The sequence below is a fragment of the Halichoerus grypus genome, chromosome 5 (genome assembly GCF_964656455.1).
Source record: "Halichoerus grypus chromosome 5, mHalGry1.hap1.1, whole genome shotgun sequence".
Taxonomy (NCBI): Eukaryota; Metazoa; Chordata; class Mammalia; order Carnivora; family Phocidae; genus Halichoerus; species Halichoerus grypus.
This window is the reverse complement of record NC_135716.1, coordinates 81,513,736-81,532,653: the sequence shown is the minus strand read 5'-3', so window position 1 is coordinate 81,532,653 and position 18,918 is coordinate 81,513,736. Positions and strand designations below refer to the sequence as shown.

General features: G+C 36.9%; 1 protein-coding gene and 1 non-coding gene across 11 annotated transcripts in view; both read left to right on the top strand.

The window, feature by feature from the left end:
- The window catches only part of SPIDR (scaffold protein involved in DNA repair), a 602,461-nt gene that overhangs the window by 516,181 nt on the left and 67,362 nt on the right, over nt 1–18,918 (top strand). For all 10 annotated transcript variants that reach the window (XM_078072412.1, XM_078072415.1, XM_078072413.1 and 7 more), the window contains one exon: nt 13,875–14,015. In XM_078072412.1, coding sequence (XP_077928538.1) covers nt 13,875–14,015 — 141 coding nt within the window. The remainder of the gene's footprint in view (nt 1–13,874; nt 14,016–18,918) is intronic.
- LOC118531136 (U6 spliceosomal RNA) lies at nt 1,779–1,882 on the top strand. The gene has a single exon (XR_004915001.1). It is a non-coding gene; the product is annotated as a U6 spliceosomal RNA (small nuclear RNA).

Here is an 18,918-nt window from a genome sequence, read left to right as displayed (position 1 = left end):
TGGAGAAAGCTTAAAAACACTAATAATTTAAAGCCTCAGGAAATTTTCTAAAGCATATAGTAAACGGAGAAACACTCCATCAATAGAATCAAGAGAATCTACTAAATTTTAGGAAGAACAAAGAGTCTGTGGCCCTTGAGCCATGACCTAACCCCCCACCAACCCAATATGTCTTATGAAGACTATTGTGGGGCACTTACTCTAGGACTGCAGTCAGGATGTCCCCTCTCCCCTCAGCTCACAGTCTAGGGTACAGTTTCACTGTAGGAGATCTCCTAGCCCATGTTGTATCTCTACCCCAAGTGTGGTAGGCCAAGAATACTTGCCCAATTGTCCTACCCTAATTCCCCCTTAGGCTAGAAGCACCAGAGAGACAGCCCCAGACCAGTGCCACCACCACCACCCCCAGAACCCACTTTAGAGCAGAGGTGTAACTCCAGGAGAAGGGGACACTGTCTTTATCCTCCAGTTCTATGAGTGACTCAGAGGTTCTGCCCAGAGGAAAACAGGTTATAAGGAAGAAGGGCTCTAAGGCACTGTATGAGAGGGCTGACTTTATTTGGAACAGAGTACAATTCTGTGCCCAAGGGCATTGTTGAAAATAATGGGGATCTTGGTGAAGAGCAATTCCAAGAGTGCCTGTAACTCTGTGATACTATATCAACAAGGAAATGGCCAAGCAATCAGAAGTTTAACAGCATCAGGGAAAAGACACAGCCTAGGAGAACCCTCCTAGTATCACAGTAAAACTTTCGGAGTCAAGAAGGGTGTGCTTGGCTGCACCCAGTCAGGAGCAGTCAGAGCAACCCACAGGGTGCAAGCCTCACTGACACTGCAAGCCTCAGCACCACCTCCAGCCACACTAGATGAACAATAAGCTGCTCTGACCCAGGAGCAACTCTTAAGAAGCCAGACTTTAAAATAAATGACACACATCCCTGGCAGTCTGGCAGGCCCACGGCCATACCCTCACAGGAGTGATTAAAGAGGGACAATATAAGCCCTGCCTAATGGAGAGGGATGAGGGCAAAAACCTATTTCCTTGAACTATAATAGTAATCTCCAAGGTATGTACATCCAATGGCAAAGAGTAAAAATCTAACTTCCAAGGGGTTTAAATCATAACCTTTCACCAAAAAGTGGCTTATGCTGACCTAGGGGCATGTGAAAAGATTAAAAACAAACAAACAAACAAAAAAAAATTGGGGGCAGGAGCATCAGATACTGAAGCCTGTAGGAAAAAGTAGTTCAGACAAGCCAGCAAACAACTGAATAAACTACCATGCAAATAACATCAACCCCTGGGGTAGAGGAAGGAATCCATATCTAGAGTTGCCACAATACATTATCAAAAATGCTCAGTTGTCAACAAAAAATAACAAGATTGGTGAAGAAACAGGGAAGTGTGACCTATATACAGGGGGCGAAAAAGTGCAGGCAATTGAAGGGGCCCAGATGTTGGACTTAGCAGACAAAAATTTCAAAGCAGCCATTATAAATATGTTCAGAGAATTCAAGGAAACCATGTCTCAGGAATTAAAGGGTGGTATGATGACAGGGTCTAATCAAATGGAGAATATCACTGAAAAGATGCAAACTATAAAAGAGAGCCAAATGGGAATTCTGGAGTTAGAAAGTATAACTAAAATGAAAAATTCACTAGCTAGGCTCAACAGTAGACTTCAGTTGACAGAAGAAAGTTAGAGAACATGAATCCAGAGTAATTGAGCTTGCACAATCTGAAGAAGAGAGAATTAAAAAAAAAAAAAAAATGATGAATGCTCACTTTGGTATCACTTATACTAAAATCAGAATGGTACAGAAATTAGTATAGCCCCTTCAGAAGGATGACACACAAATTTGTAAAGCATTACATATTTTGAAGACTTTCATCAAATTTAAAATTCTTCCCAAAAAGCAAATGGTAATTTCAATAGGATGTTAAAACTTAATCTCAAATTTACTACCACAGAGTATTTTAGAGATTAAAAGGTTTGTGAAGACTTTTAAATAACTCAATCTTTATGAAGAATTAGGGCACACCCAAATAAATCATTTCTGTATTATTATAGAAATCTCCCAAATGGCAAATACCCTAAGGAGGAAAATAAAAGAATGAAGAAAATAAAACAGAACCTCATAGAAATGTGGGACATCATTAAGTGCACCAACATACATGTAATGGGTATGCCAAAAAGTCAGGGGAGTTGGGAAGAGGGTGCAGAAAAAAATATCAGAAGAAAAAAAATGCAGAAGAAATAGTGGCTGAAATGTTTCAAATTTGACTGGTGAACTTTACTCATCTGAGAAGTTCAAGAGCTTCAAGTAGGATAGACCTAAGGGCTTCATACCCAGACATATCATAGTCAAAATGTTGAAAACCAAAGATAAAGAGAAAACCTTAAAAGAAACAAGTGGAAAATGACTCATTATATAATAAGAGAACCCAGTGAGATAAGAACAGACCTCTCATTAGACATAATGGAGGCCAGAGGCAATGGGACAATATTCAAAATTTCAAAAGAAACAAATAACTTGCCTCACACTTTCTTTTTGGTCTTTAAATCCTGAGGTTAAGTCAGTAGGATTGAACATTGTTTTATCTTAAGCAACTCATCCCCTCATTTTTGGTAGGCTCCAGTTGTTCATTTTGAAGTAGTCTAGCTTTTTACTTGTTTGATCCAGACCTAATTATAAGCCTATTTCTTACATAAAATTTTTTTCATTCACAGAGTCATGAGAAATAAGTTTGCACTATATAAATGTCTTATAGCCACAACATATTAAATAATGTCATACATATATGTGGAAATGTTTAGTTGTCTTTAGATGGTAAATTCTTCTGGGTACCATGTGCTAAATATTGCTTATGCACAATAAGCAGACCTAAAACCATATATTCATTAGGTGACTAGTCAGGGATTTCCTGGTATTCTAGGGTATAAAATATATTTGCAAGGAGAATTGAGCACAGTAATAATTATATGTGATTTTGATATATTTTTCTCCATAGATCTGGTAAAGTATATTTTAGAAAAAATATTGCTAGCAACATTTTGATGATAGTGATGATTTTCAAGGAATACCTATTAACATCTTTGAATTTTAGTGTTTGATAAAACATAATTTGGAAATATTTTTAAATAGACTGTTACTTCTTGTTCATTTACACTGTCACTTTGTATTTACTGTTCTTTCAAAGATTTCAACCAATTATTAAATATTTAGAGTTTTGGTTTCTCTTTATTCTTACGCCTTTAGACTGTGCTGTCCTATAGGGTGGCCACTAGCCACAGGTGGTTATTTACATTTAAATTAATTAAAATTAAATAAAATCTAAAATTCAGTTCCTTACATTAGCCACATGTGGCTAGTGGCTACATTAGACTACATTCCATCAGCACAGAGAGTTCTCTTAGACCACATGCTTCTTTAGACTTACTGCTAAGTACAGCAATATATAGATCAGTTTCACCTGTACTTGAAATATGATAGAGACTTAGCTCTGGAAATTATGTTGATAATTTCCCATTTTTGTACATTCAAAGAGATATATGAAATATGTTTATGTATTCATTTTATTTTATTGATTTTTTAAAGTTCGATTTTTTAAAAAAGATGTATTTATTTGGGAGAGACAGAGAGAGTTGTGCGTGTGAGAGGAGGGGGAGGGGCAGAGGGAGAGAGAAACAAGCAGACTCCCCACTGAGCGGGGAGCCTGATGCAGGCTTGATCCCAGGACCCTGAGATCATGACCTGAGCCAAAATCAAGAGGCAAACCTTTGACCAACTGAGCCACCCAGGCGCCCGTACATATTCATTTTATTTTTTGAATTTTCTTATTTAATGCTGTACAATCTTGGGCAAGATACCAAATCTTTCTGATCTTCTGTCTTTTTTGTGCTAAGTAAGGATAGTAATAGCCAGCCTAGCTCTTTGTGGCCTTTTGAGGGTAAGACAATGCAAATAGTAAAGGGCCTGGCACTAACTAACTGCCATCAAGATGATGAATTTCTAACCCACATACATTGTGAAAAAATTCTTATTTTAATCTTCTGATTTGTGGGATAAATACTGCAATAACTGATCAGGGAAGCAGACAAAAAAGTAAAGATAGAGAATATTTGAAAAACACTCTTAAATAACGTGACTTATACATCATGTACACAACCCCCTACTTAACAACTGGACCATATGCATTCTTCTCATTTGACCCTTTCATAAAAATTGATTATCTTCTAGACCATAAAACAAGTCTCTATAGATTTAAAAGAATCATTATTAGAAAACACATTCTCTCACCTTAGTGCAATTAAATTAGAGTTAATTTAAAAAATATGTATTTTAAATCCTTATAGAAAAAAAATTTAAAAACTGCCAAATAACTTATGGATTAAAAAAGAAACAATAAAGGAATATTTAAATTCCTAGAACTGATAAATAATAAAAATACTAAATACAAAAGTTTGATATTTATAAGAAATTTTGTAGTCTAAACTCACTTTAGAAAGAAGGAAGGCTCAAAATTAATGAGCTAAGCCTCTAATACAAGAAATAGTTAAAAATAGAATAAATACAAAGAAAATAGAAAGGAGATCATAAACATAAGAGTAGAAATTAATGGCATAAAGGAACAGTAAATAAACAAAACCCAGAGTTGGCTTTTTGAAATGTTAAGTATTTCTATGGTAAAATTCATAAAGAAAAAGAGAAGATACAAATAAATAATAGTACTAGCACAAAAATAGACACATAGATCAATGGAACAGAATAGAAAACCCAGAAATAAACCCACAGTTATATAGTCAGTTAGTCTTCAGTGAAGTAGGAAAGAATATACAATGAGAAAAAGACAGTCTTCAACAAATGGTGTTGGGGAATCTGGACAGCTACATGCAAAAGAATTAAACTGGGCCACTTTCTTATACTATACACAAAAATAAATTCACAATGGGTGAAAGACCTAAATGTGAAACCTGAAACCAAAAAATCCTAGAAGAGAGCACAGGCAATAATTTTTCTGACATCAGCTATAGCAACATTTTTCTAGATATGTCTCCTGAGGCAATGGAAAGAAAAGCAAAAATAAACTATTAGGACTACACCAAAATAAAAAGCTTCTGCACAGTGAAGGAAACATCAACAAAACTAAAAGGCAGCCTACTGAATGGGAGAAGATATTTGTAAATGATATATCCAATAAAGGGTTAATATCCAAAATATATAAAGAATCAATATAATTCAATACCCAAAACCCAAATAATCCAATTAAAAAATGGGCAGAAGACATGAACAGAAATTTCTCCAAAGACAAACAGAAGGCCAATAGACATATGAAAAGATGCTCAACATCACTGATCATCAGGAAAATACAAATCAAAACTATGGTGAGATACACCTCACACCTGTCAGAATGGCTAAAATAAAAAAGAAACAAGTGTTGGCAAGGATGTGGGGGAAAAGGAACTGTCATGCACTGTCGGTGGGAATGCAAACTGGTATAGCCACTGTGGAAAACAGTATGGAGTTTCATTAAAAAGTTAAAAATAGAACTACCCTATGATCCAGTAATCAAACTACTGGGTATTTACCCAAAAAATAGAAAAACACTAATTTAAAGGGTTACATGCACCCCTATGTTTTTTGCAGCATTATGTATAATACCAAAATTATGGAAGCAGCTCAAGTGTCCATCAGTAGATGAATGGATAAAGATATGCAAACACACACACACACAAATATTATTCAGCCATAAAAAAAACAAACTCTTGTCATTTGCAACAACATGGATGGAGCTAGAGAGCTAAGCAAAATAAGGCAGAGAAAGATAAATACCATATTATTTCACTCATATGTGGAATTTAAGAAACAAAACAAATGAGCAAAGGGAAAAAAAAGAGAGAGAGAAACCAAGTAACAAACTCTTAACTATAGAAAATTGATGGTTACCGGAGGGGAGGTGGATGGGGAGATGGGTTAAATAGGTGGTGGGGATTAAGGAGTGTACTTGTGATGAGCACCGGCGTTGTAAGAATTGTTGAATCACTAATTATACACCTAAAACTAATATAACACTGTATGTTAACTATACTGGAATTAAAATAAAAACTTAATAAAATATACATATATACTACAAATCTTAATTAACTAATTAATTTTAAAATGTAGACCAAATGGACAAATCCCTAGGAAAATATATTTTTTTATCTTAACAAAATGTCTCAATTAAAAAATAGAAAGCCCAAATAGCCCAATTATCATTAGAGAAATTGAGTTGATAGTTAAAAATCTTCCCAGGAAAAGCACTAGATCCAATTCATTTTTTTAGTAAATTATTTCAAACTTTCAAAAAGCAGGTCATTCAAATCTTATACAAATTTTTCAAAGAAAAAAAGAATCCATGTCAACTGATTATATGAAACTACTATAAATAGTCTTGATATGAGAAATAAAATTAAATCTAATTTGAAAAACAAAATTAAAGGTCATTATCACTCATGGACATAGAAAACTCCTAAACAAAATGTAGCAAATAGGATCTTGGCTTTATCTAAGGAGTAAAAAATTGCTTTAACTTAAAAAGCTGTAGGGGCACCTGGGTGGCTCTGTTGGTTAAGCATCTGCCTTTGGCTCAGGTCATGATCCCAGGGTCCTGGGATCAAGCCCTGCATCGGGCTCCTTGCTCAGTGGGGAGTCTGCTTCTCCTTCTCCCTCTGCCCCTCCTCCCTGCTTATGCTCTTTCTCTCTCTCAAATAAATAAATAAAATCTTCTAAAAAATAACTTAAAAAGCTGTAATTGTCATTTACAACATTAGCAGAGGAGATAAAAACATAGTCATTTCAGTTAATATGGAAAATACATTTGATAAGGTTCAACACCCATTCATGATTAAAAAAATTTTTCAGCAAACTAAGAATGTTTAACTTGATGAAGGATATCAACCAAAAAACCCTATAGCAGGCATCATTCTTAATTGTAAAACACTGAAGATATTTTATTCAAAATCAAGATAAGGATGCTCAGTATCATTGGCTTCTCTTCAGCATTGTGCTGAAGGTCCTATCGTACAGCCAGAAAAGATAAATAATTAAAAAACAAGGATTGGGAAGGCTGAAGCAAAGTTGTCATTATGCATAGATGAAATGATTACATAAAACTTCATAAAAAGTATTACAAATAATTTTAGTAAGATTGATGGATTACAAAAAGTTCAATATAAAAGTCAACTGTATTTCTATTCACCAGCAACAGAGCAACAAACAAACAAAAAACTATTGGGGCTCCTGGGTGGCTCAGCCATTAAGCGTCTGCCTTCGGCTCAGGTCATGATCCCAGGATCCTGGGATCGAGCTCCGCATTGGGCTCCCTGCTCGGCGGGAAGCCTGCTTTTCCCTCTCCCACTCCCCCTGCTTGTGTTCCTGTTCTTGCTATCTCTCTCTCTGTCAAATAAATAAATAAAATCTTAGAAAAAAAAACTATTTAAAATATCAAACACAAATAGAAAACTATATTATAAAATTGGCCTACGGACCCTGCAAAGGAAAAAGATTGATGTATTTGTGCCAGTCACTGTGCTGAGCCCTGTATCATTGCTCGAATGCTCTAACAGCCCTCTCAGTTGGTTCCTTTATTCCCATATTGAGTAAATTCAAGTTCATACAGTAAGTAACTTTTTTAGGGTCCCAGAGTTACTAACATGACATTTCTTTCCTCCCTGGGAAGCCATTTGTGTTCCTTTGAATATGATGTTATTTATGGGGAACATCTCTGGTGATTCAGGAAAAACAAGTTGATCAGGGGTCCCTTTTCTGTTCAGACCTGTCACACTAGCACTAATTATAGGAGATAGTATTTACTGAGCAGGAAGCGGTAACAAGAGGGTGGAATTCTTTGTGTGCTGCTGATGAGTTAACTTTGGTTTGGACTGTCTATTGAGTAACACAGTTCCAGTTCATTTGAACCAATGAGGACGGTTATTCTACCTCAGGCCTGAGCCAGTGAGCGCCTCCTGAGCTTCAGCTGTGTGAGCAGGACAAGGTGGAAGAGTGTGCGTGGCCAGGCATGAACAAAAGAGGGAGAAAGAAAGTATTAATATCTCTTCTCTAGGGCAGAAGAACAAACAAGAGCACCATTCCTTGGTTATTTGAGATAAAGGCAAATATCATAACAGATATTAGGAAAAGGTACTAGCTAATTCCTCGTCTCTCCCTTTTAAACACAAGCAATCAAAAATTGTCTCTAAGTTTTACAAAGCAGATCCATGGAGATCTTTATATTCATCTTGACTTTTGAGTATATTAACAAACAATAATGCTTACAAAAAACAGTGCTGGATGCATCAGTATAGTCAAGCAGGCATTAATTGAGCTGATATAAGAACCCTCTTAAAGGAAGCCTGAGGCTTCCTCCTTAGGAAATGAAGCCTGATTCCCCAAGGTTCTGCCTCAGCCTTCCTAATTAGACATGGAGCAGAGAGACAGGTCAGGTGATGGGGTAATTAGGGGGTGAATAGGCCTTTGAGGGAAAAACATTAAAGTACTTCCCTCCGAGAGGTTATGATACGAAATGGTCTGTGGACCAAAAAAGACATTATAAATTCAACACAAAAATGTATACTTTCATCCTTGCTTTCACATGGCATACTGTTTTAAATAAGACAATATTATGAAAGAGTAATCTTTCATTCTTTCCCACTTGGGGTTCAGATTAAAGTCATACAGTATCGAACAGTTAATAAAATTATTTTCAAGTGATTTAATTGAAGAGTATTTACTTTTCATTATATTACACTAGCAGCCTTTAAAATGATGCATAAATCCCTTACATTCTGACCTTAATATTCTAATATGATTCTTGTCAAACATTAAAAGTATCTTTTGGGGGTACCCGGGTGGCTTAGGCAGTTAAGTGTCCGACTCTTGATTTCAGCTCAAGTCATGATCTCAGGGTTGTGAGATCAAGCCCTGCGTTGGACTCGGTGCTGGGCTGGAGCCTGCTTAAGATTCTCTCTCTCCCTCTTCCTCTGCCCCTCCCCCCGTCTCTCTATAAATAAATAAATAATAAATAAATAATAAATGTATCTTTTGAAAGTTACAGAGTGAATAAAGGTCTTCTAGATAAGTAGCCTCATTATGGACTAGTTACAGTTTATGTATATCTTAAATAGTTTGACTTAGCAGTGGGAAAAATCATTGCCTCTCTATAAAGATTAGATTAGATATTCTGGATTTTATGGCATGCAGTTTGCCATGAGTTTATTCCTTGTTGCCTTCTTGGTGTTTGCCTTGCAGACTAGAATGCTAGTTGCTCTGGGATGCTCTCTCCAGTTCCACTCTGCAGAATTAATCAGTCTTCTTCTACATTCATATAACTTGTTACTGTAATGTGATATTATGGCACAAAAATACCAAATTAAGTGTTTTGCATTTAAAACCTGATTCTGCTCCCTCCTTACTATCTTCAGTAGGTTTTTTAAACATTCTGAGTCTCACTTTCCTCATCTATCAATATTGCCTAGTTTCCTCAGTTGAAGGATTAAATAGATAATACGAGAATGCTATAATTAGCCATAATACATTATATTAGTGTTAGGTGTTAATGTTGCTCAATGTTTTATTTGATTCTCAATTATATTTTTATTTGACCACTTCCCTCCTTACATATCCTACAAAGTATAAGCCCAGTAAGCTTCAAATGAATGCATTAGTGACTGAATACAAGAAGGAATATTTCTGTGAACACTGTGCAATTAGGTATTATGTGAGTTTGCTGTGTGTGTTCACAACAGAGCCTCATTCATTCTCTCAAACATGGAAGGAGTATTTAAGAGCCTGCTATAGCTCAGAAAGAGAACATGAGAGCAGTTTCAACCCTCATGTTTTTAGGGTGAAGTTAGTAGTTTGTATGTGGTTCCTTATAATGGAGAAGATTTCATGAAAAGAATAAGATTTTAAGTTTTGTTTCATGAAACATCAGTAATGTATTTTTCCTTTTTTTAAATATCCAAATATATTCATAATTTCATACTCCGAGAGCTATCTCTAAAAGTAAGTGGTTTTCAGTATTTGTCGAAGATGTGCAAGAAAACATGTGCTTAGATGATATCACAGTTTGCCTTTGAAAGTTCGTGTATAATGACAAGGGGAAATGCCTCTTTGCAAACCATAATATTTTTCTAATGGATTTTTAAGCATTTGATTCTTTCCCATTGTTTGCCAATTTTTAGCACAATGAGTTGGAACCAGAGGTACCAATAACTTTTCCTGTCTTTTCTCCATAATTATCCTGTTTATCCAGTGGAATCTTCTTCAAGTTGTCTCCTATACCCTTTTTTATTTATTATTTTTTTAAAGATTTGTTTGTTTATTTTGGAGAGAGAGAGCAGGAGAGGAGCAGAAGGAGAGCAAGAGAGAGTCTCAAGCAGACTCCACACTAAGCACAAAGCCAGATGTGGGGCTCAATCCCAGGACCATGAGACCATGACCTGAGCCAAAATCAAGAGTTGGAGCCCAACTGACTGAGTCACCCAGGCACCCCACCCTTTTTTTCTTTAAACAACTTTTTGAAGGTATAATTTACATGCAGTACAGTTTACATACATACAATAAAATGCACCCATTTAAGCAGTGGGTGAAGACATAGATTATTTCCATAACCCCAAAAAGTTTCCTATGCCCTCTGCTGTCAGTCCCTCCTGGCCCCAATTGCAGGCAACTACAGATCTGCTTGCTATTACTGTGGATTTACTTTGCCTTTTATATACTTTTCATAGTTTTTTTTTTCCACTCAGCACAATGTTTTCAAGATTCATCGTGTATCAGTAGTTCTTTTCACTGCCAAGTAGTATTCCACTGTAAAGATATATCACAATTTATTTATCCATTCAGCTATTACTGAACATTTGTCTTGTTTCCAGTTTGGGGCTATTTTTTTTTTTTTTTAAGATTTTATTTATTTATTTGACAGAGAGAGAGCACAAGGAGGGGGAGCGGCAGGCAGAGGCAGAGGGAGAAGCAGACTTCGTGCTGAGCAGGGAGCCCGATATGGGACTCGATCCCAGAACCCTGGGATCATGACCTGAGTCAAAGGCAGACGCTTAACCGACTGAGCCACCCAGGCGCCCCTATAGTTTTAATACTTATTATCAAGTAATGTATCCAGTAATTTTGGAACTTTGAATTCTTTTTTCCATTTCCAGTTTTTCAGCTCCCCCTTCATTAATTGATATTATTGGTGGTGGTGTTATTTTATCCTACTGTGTTTGTTTTGATTTGTTTATATTATGCTGAGTAGTCCTTGTATCTTAGACCTTTTTCCCAGAATATTCTCCTTCTTCCTAAAATGCATAATTTAGAAATTATTTTAGTAATTATCTTCATATCTAGTAAATATTTCAGGCTCTGTAGGTGGAAAATGTGTGCAGTGTTTCTTTATCTAAAAATGCCTTTATTTTACCATCATTCATGAAAGACAGTTTTGCTGGTACACAGTTTTGAAATGTCTTCCAGAATTCTGAAAATATTTCACTGTTGTCTGGCTTCATTCATTGCTTTTGAGGAGGCTGATGTAAATCAAATTTTTATTCCTTTGCAGATGGTCTTTTCACCCTTTTTGCTTTTAGAATCTTCTCATTGTGTTTGATGTTCTCTAGTTTTATTACAGTATGTGTCCTAGGATGGATTTCCTATTAGTTGTCCTGCTTGGTATTTGTTTCTCTTCCTGTATCTTTGGATTCATTTCTTTCATCAGTTGGGGAGAAAATTTGCAGTTCTTAAATGTACAAATTATTGCTTCTCCTTCCTCTATTTTGTTCTTCTGAAATTCCTATTAGACAAATATTAAGATTTTCTCATTCTATCCTCTGTACTTCTCTTTTCTCTCATGTTTTTTTATCTCAGCTCTCAACATGCATTCTAGGTAATTTACTCAAATTTATAACCCAGTTCACATATACACACTCTTCAGGTACATGTAACTGTTTGTTTACACCTATTTAATAACTTCTTTATTTCAATAAATGTAGTGTTTCCTTTTTGAAAGTCTGTTTCATTCTTCAAATCTGCCAGGTCATGTTGTACAGCTTTTTGTTTTGTATTTATATCTTTGTGATTTTACCTTTTTAAAATAGTTATTCAGTATTTCATATCTTTTAATTCTAATATGTCAAGTCCTCAGGAGGTCTATTGTTTTGTTTTATTTTTTACTCTTCCCACACATAATGATTTGTTTCCTTATACTAGTGGTTTTTTTTTAAAGATTTTATTTATTTATTTGAGAGAGAGAGAATGAGAGACAGAGAGCATGAGAGGGAGGAGGGTCAGAGGGAGAAGCAGACTCCCTGCAGGAAGCCCGATGCGGTACTCGATCCCAGGACTCCAGGATCATGACCTGAGCTGAAGGCAGTCGCTTAACCAACTGAGCCACCCAGGCACCCCTGTACTAGAGATTTTTATTCAAACACATGTTTATTTGATTTTACTCCATGACAACTAATGATAAAATTAAAGGTGATTTCTTTCAGACAAGATTTACCTTTGCCTCTGTTGTGAATCAGGGGGACCCTGTGGACCTGGGAGAATTAATTGGGAAGTCTAGCTTCTAGGCATTATTTAAAGTTCATTGTTTCATGGACATCTAGGTCACTCAGTCGGTTAAGCGTCTGCCTTCGGCTCAGGTCATGATTCCAGGGTCTTGGGATGGAGCCCTGTATCAGGCTCCTTGCTCAGCAGGGCGCCTGCTTCTCCCTCTGCCTACCACTCCTCCTGCTGTGCTCTCTCTCTCTGACAAATAAATAAATAAAATCTTTTTTAAAACAAAGTTCATTGCTTCAGATTTAGCATTCTTTTGTTCATCATTTGTCATCTGTTCTTTCCTAACATGCACTTTACTGTACACCCTCATCTTTAAAATAGTTTTGTTCTGGGGCACCTGGGTGGCTCAGTCATTAAGCATCTGCCTTCGGCTCAGGTCATGATCTCAGGGTCCTGGGATCAAGCCCCGCATCGGGCTCCCTGCTCATCAGGAAGCCTGCTTCTCCCTCTCCCACTCCCCTGCTTGTGCTCCCTCTCTTGCTGTATCTCTCTCTGTCAAATAAATAAATAAAATCTTTAAAAAATAAAATAAAATAAAATAGTTTTGTTCCTCACAGTCTATTTGGTGGTGTTATTTACTGCCTAATTTTTTTTAGGCTTCAGTAAATATTTTCTGAGAATGTGTCATTTCATAATAAATAAGACTTGATTTACCTGAATTATGAAGTGAGAGGATTGGAAATTCCATCATAAATAGGTTTTTATAAGTACTACCCTTTGAACTTAAAAGTTTGGGGGAATCCCATCATGTCACTGGATATCCATCATGTCTGTGTTGCTGCCAGCAGGGATGCTGGTTTTTTATCCTGTGGGATATGCATGTCTGTAAATATGTACCTTCTCAGAGAAAGCCCCTTATTGTTGTTCTTATCATAGTGTTACACTGAAGCTTTTCTCAGTATTGAGCATCCATACGAAATAGAAATGTTTCCTGTTATAACAGACAGGATAAAAATGGGGAGAGAGGATAATCTCTTTTTGGGCAGTGGTAATATATTATATTTGAAAGGATGATCTTCTTTGTGTGCTTTTAAACCACATTTGGCTTAGGGTTTAGTTCTATGCCAAAAGAGAATTCTGTTTCCTTCTGTATTTTGTGGATAGTGACCCAAACACCTGTTAAGTACAAATCTAAAGTGCATATTTGAATTCAACTTCCTTTACCTTGATTTACCCATTCAGGAAGATGATTACAATGGATTTCTAACAAAGGAGAAGGAAATCCTGACCTCTGTAGTGAATTAAAAACTGTCTCCTAAAAAAATGTGAATACTTTTTTGTAGAGTCTGCCTTCTCGTGCAAGATGCCTATGGGATGTTCAGTGAAGTGCACTCTGAGGGCACCATCTTGAAGGACCAGCAGTTGGAAGGAAAGTCCTGCAGCCTGATGGGAATGAAGGTTCTACAGAAGGCTACCAGAGGAAGGTGAGGACACTCTCTAATAGCATCTAGTTTGCTACAATGGCTGGTTCTTTTATTAGTGTTTTATCTTTTTTTTTTTTTTTTAAGATTTACTTATTTATTTGAGAGAAAGAGAGCACAAGTGGGGGGTGGGGCAAAGAGAGAGAGAGAGAGAGAGAGAGAGAGAGACTCTCCAGCAGATTCCCTGCTGAGCATGGAGCCAGAACTGGGGCTCGATCTCACAACCCTGAGATCATGACCTGAGATCATGACCTGAGCCAAAATCAAAAGTCAGATGCTTAAGCAACTGAGCCACCCAAGCGCCCCTTATCTCTTATTTTTAAAGACAATAAACTAGATCCTAGAGTTTGCCTGTAAAACTAGGCCAGAGCTGAGTCAAGCCCATAAAGTACTTATAGGGGAAAAATTATAAGTGGCAACAAAAACAATAATGCAGGTTTAGTGATTCTTAATTTTATTAAAAATTAAGAAGATAAAAAATGTTCTGTATGTGTGTTTTAATTCTAAGATTTTTTTCTACATGTTTTCCTTGTTAAAAAATAAGATAGCTTTGCATGAGTCAGTTTATGTAAATGAAAATATAACTTACTGTAAAGGCATTTTATAAGCTTTAAACAAAATTCTTAAGTTGTCACATCTTTTTGCTTTCCATAGTAAGAAAGTTTTGTTCTCTATCAAGTTTCATGGTACCCTACCTTAAAATGTGGTTTTGGATAGGCAAGGTAGAATGGTATATAGATCTGGTCCAAACTATGGCTATTACATCTCCAATAATCATTCTAAATCTATAAATTAGAGAAAAGAAGAAACATTTTTAATCAAACTATTCAGTCATATAGAGAATTAGTGTAAACAGTGTATTTGCAATTTTCTCTATCTTATTGTAATCTCTCTTTACTTGAATAGTGTATTATTTTAACTCTCTTGATGTTAATTTTTTACCTAATTATAGTAACATCTGAGCTTATACCAGTATCTGAGAGAGAAAAAAACCCATTATGAATATATGATGTTCTGATTTTGAAGCAGTTATTGATAGCATCTTCCAGTGCATAATGAACATTCTAGCCATGGTCATTCTAAATTGTGAGCATTTATTGAGTGTTGTCCTGACTGACCTATGTAGGCAGTCAGCATTCCCAGAGACCATAACTCCATGTCTCATCTGGCTTTCATATGGTACTGTGCAGGTGAATGATGGCTCTGCCCAAGAGCTTGTTTTCCTGAAAAACATGTATTTCATGGAAAGAGTCCCTATAAACCCTGGGTAGATAGACACAAGAACACTGATCCATGCAGATTTGTCTTATAACAAATGCTTCCTTTTGTTTATAAAAAGGTGGCTGTATTATAATGCAATTGCCTTATAGATTGGGGGTAGGGGGAGGTTTACCCAGATATTTAGAAAGCGTATCTAAATGTATGAAAAGCTTAAGTTTCACATGAAACTTATCTTTATTAAGGCTGAACCTCATTTTAGTCCTAAGTTTTAGAATAACAAGCATCTGGGGGCGCCTGAGTGGCTAAGTGGGTTAAGCATCTGCCTTCAGCTCAGGTCATGATCCCTGGGGTCCTGGGATCAAGGCCTGCATCGGGCTCCCTGCTCAGCGGGGAGCCTGCTTCTCCCTCTCCCTCTGCCACTCCCCCTGCTTGTGATCTGTCTCCCTCTCTCTCTCTCTGTCAAATAAATAAATAAAATCTTTAAAAAATAATAAAAAATAAAAATAAATTAAAAAAAAAAGAATTACAAGAATCTGAAAAGACTATAGTACAGTTTTAAATGGTATCGCTGCCCCAGCATATTGACCTGACAGCATTAACTCTATCAGGGCCATGTGGGAGGTAATCTTCCTCGACATGAACTCTACACATAAGCCTCCCACCTGAGCACACCAGGATACAAGTGGGCTCCCCATCACGGGAAATCCTCCCTGTGGGGCAGCATAGTTGCTCCAGCTGCCAGCTTCCCTGGTGTAGGCCAGACAGAGACTGCTCTGGGAGGCTTACTTCTTGCTGGAGACTGTAGCATGTAACTTCTTATGGCAGTTCTACCAGTAAATGACAGAGCCACTGCAATCCCGAGTCTTTGGCTCTGTAAAGTTCATGTTCTTTACCATTATGCTTTACGGTCATATGTGTTCCTAAGACTTAATCTACTTTTTTGTGGGTTACAAGGGGAGCCCTACCACTATCTACAACATTCCCATAGGAAATGTTTTTTCCACAGGAGATGCACTGAGTATTGCAAATAATTCATTTACAGACTTTTAGGTTTGTGACTAAATATTTGATTTTTTTAGGTTGGGATTAATTTCTTTACTTACGTATTTTATTTTATTTTGGCACACAGCTGTCCAAATAAATGTTTAGATTGTCTTTTTGTTCTTTTGGAAACTATATTTCTTCAAAACAAATTATTAAATCATTTAGGAATGCTGGATGTTATAATTGCCTATTAGTGATATCATCCATTGTCAGTCATCCATCCATGGCCCAGTAAACACAAATTGTCTCTTTTATTTTCCCCCAAATTATTGTGTTTCATGGCAACTCCCATAAACTCTAACAAAATATACTTCTCATAACCTTAACAAAATACATTTATTTCCCAAAATTCAAGCTAAAATGATTAATTATAATTGTATACTTCCAATACCGAATACAGAAAATAACTTTTTTGCCAGTTGGAAAATAGTTGTGTGTTTAGGCTAAGTCATGAAGTCTTTTAGATCTTGGCTACCAGATTTCATCTGATCCATGTTTCTAGTGATGGAAAATCACTACTCCCCACAAGGGCTATGAAGTGGACCGATGACCTCAAAGCTGTCGAGTCAGACAGACGTGCTGTTGGACCAGTGTGTGGGGATTGCTGCTCTGTCCACCTGCCTCATTTGGGAAGGCTTGCATAAAAACAACAATCCTATCTTTTGTATTTCTCTGATATATTTTTGGAGCTGCATGTCCATACTGACTGCTTAAAGCAAAAAGACTCAGAAAAATAGCCTAGATTTAAGGGGAAAAAACTACAATTTTCAGAAAAACACTGCTGACACATGCTCATTAAACATATTTGTGGAGCTCTGTCTGTGCTTTCTTCCTCTCTAGAGCACTCCCTGCTATTTGTCCAGTGACTGACTCCTCCTAAGGCACATCCCCTGACCTTTGTCTTCCCACGTGGCCTGTGCAGCAGTTTAGCGGGTCAAATGAGCAGAAAAGTCACATGACCTTGATGTTATAATTCTGTGTATGAGCTTTATCTTTTTATTGTTGATTATTATACATTTTTATTTTTATATGATAGGGCTATACTGAGGGGGAAAAGAATTCCAAAAATATGTGTTAACCCTATAGAAATGGAAAATATAGCTACCCAAATTTTTTGTGGGGGAGGGGAAATTCAGTTCAAAATCCTACTCGTATTTATGTCCCAACTTGTTAAAACCCACTGATCTCTGTCTAAAATCACTAATTTGTAAGTGCTATTTGATTTAGATCTGTTGACTGGCCCTTTAAGAGAAGATTTATTGAAGAGTATTTAGTCAGTACTTACCATGTACAGAAAGCTCTACCTGAGTACCCAGAATGACAAGGAAGCAGTTGACATGTTCTTTGACCTTGAATTGCATCCCTTTGAACAGAAAACTAGACAGACACAAATATTGGAGCAGTTAATGTTTTAAGTGACTAGATCCTAACTGGCTATAATCTCAGATTTCATAAAAGAAGTTAGTGAGAACAAATGCTTTAAACATCCTGACCTGTCAGAAAGAAAAGTTCTCTTCAGATTGGTAAGATGTTATCTGTGAAAACATACACGTAGGATCAGGAGAGATGTATGCAAAAGAGGAAATGAAAAGATAATTCACTCATTTATTCTATAAGGATTTAGTGCCTCTTTGTGCTGTGCCCCTGGCTAATGGCTGTGGCACTGAGCTGTGTACTAGATTTTTGGGATTTATCCTAAACCAGAATATACTGGGGTATAAAGTCAACTAGATAAAGCCTTAGGTCCTTTTTTTAGGGATTCTGCATCAATCCAAGAGAAAATTAGGGCCTCTGTGAGATCTTGAGAGAAGAAAAGAAGAGGTAATAAAAATAAAAATGGAGTTATGATTATCCTGATGTTGTACCTATAATGGATTTAAGATACAGGGAGAGATTGGGGCAGGGCTACAGATTTGGAAACTTCTGTAGCAATTGAGAGAAGGAGAACAAAGAACCAGTTAGAAACTAATCTTAATTTCTGATACCTGCAGGCAGCTCCACCAGGAGTGTAAAAATAGACCGTTCCCTCCAAGAGCTCATGGACCAGCAGGAGAGCCAGGGGTAACCCAAGCAGACACTGACTGGCAAGTGCCTAATACAGAGAGCTGTGGGCTGATAGCAGCCACCTTTGAGGGGGGTTCGGAGGGCAGGTCAAGATTTAGGAACCCTGAAGAGAACAGGAAAGGCCTGGGGCTAAGGACTAGAATGAGAAAGGGAGGGAAGACTGTCTCCATTATCTCCTTTGGGAGCCAGACTGAAGATAAGGAGAGCACTGCTGTCTGGTCAGCTTTCATGATAGAGTGAGGGGTGGGCACTTTGTGTGTGGGGTGGTGCGTTTCAGAGAGTGATCCAATTAATAGTTACTGTTTAAATGTCAACTTTTGTTTTCAAGGTAACAGATTAAGTACTGATCATTTTTATACTAGAAGCCAAGTTTAGTCAATATGCTCAAATACTAACCCCATAGTCAGGATTCAAAAGTCCTTTACAAGCCCCCATGCTAGTCCCCAGCCTGCTGCACTTGTGACCTTTAGTCCCACCACTCAGGCATGTGCCATGCCCTAGACCTAGAACACTTTGCTTTTCTCCTGGGCCTTATTTAAGCCCCACCTTTCCCTCATAGGCCAGTCTTAAGATGCTC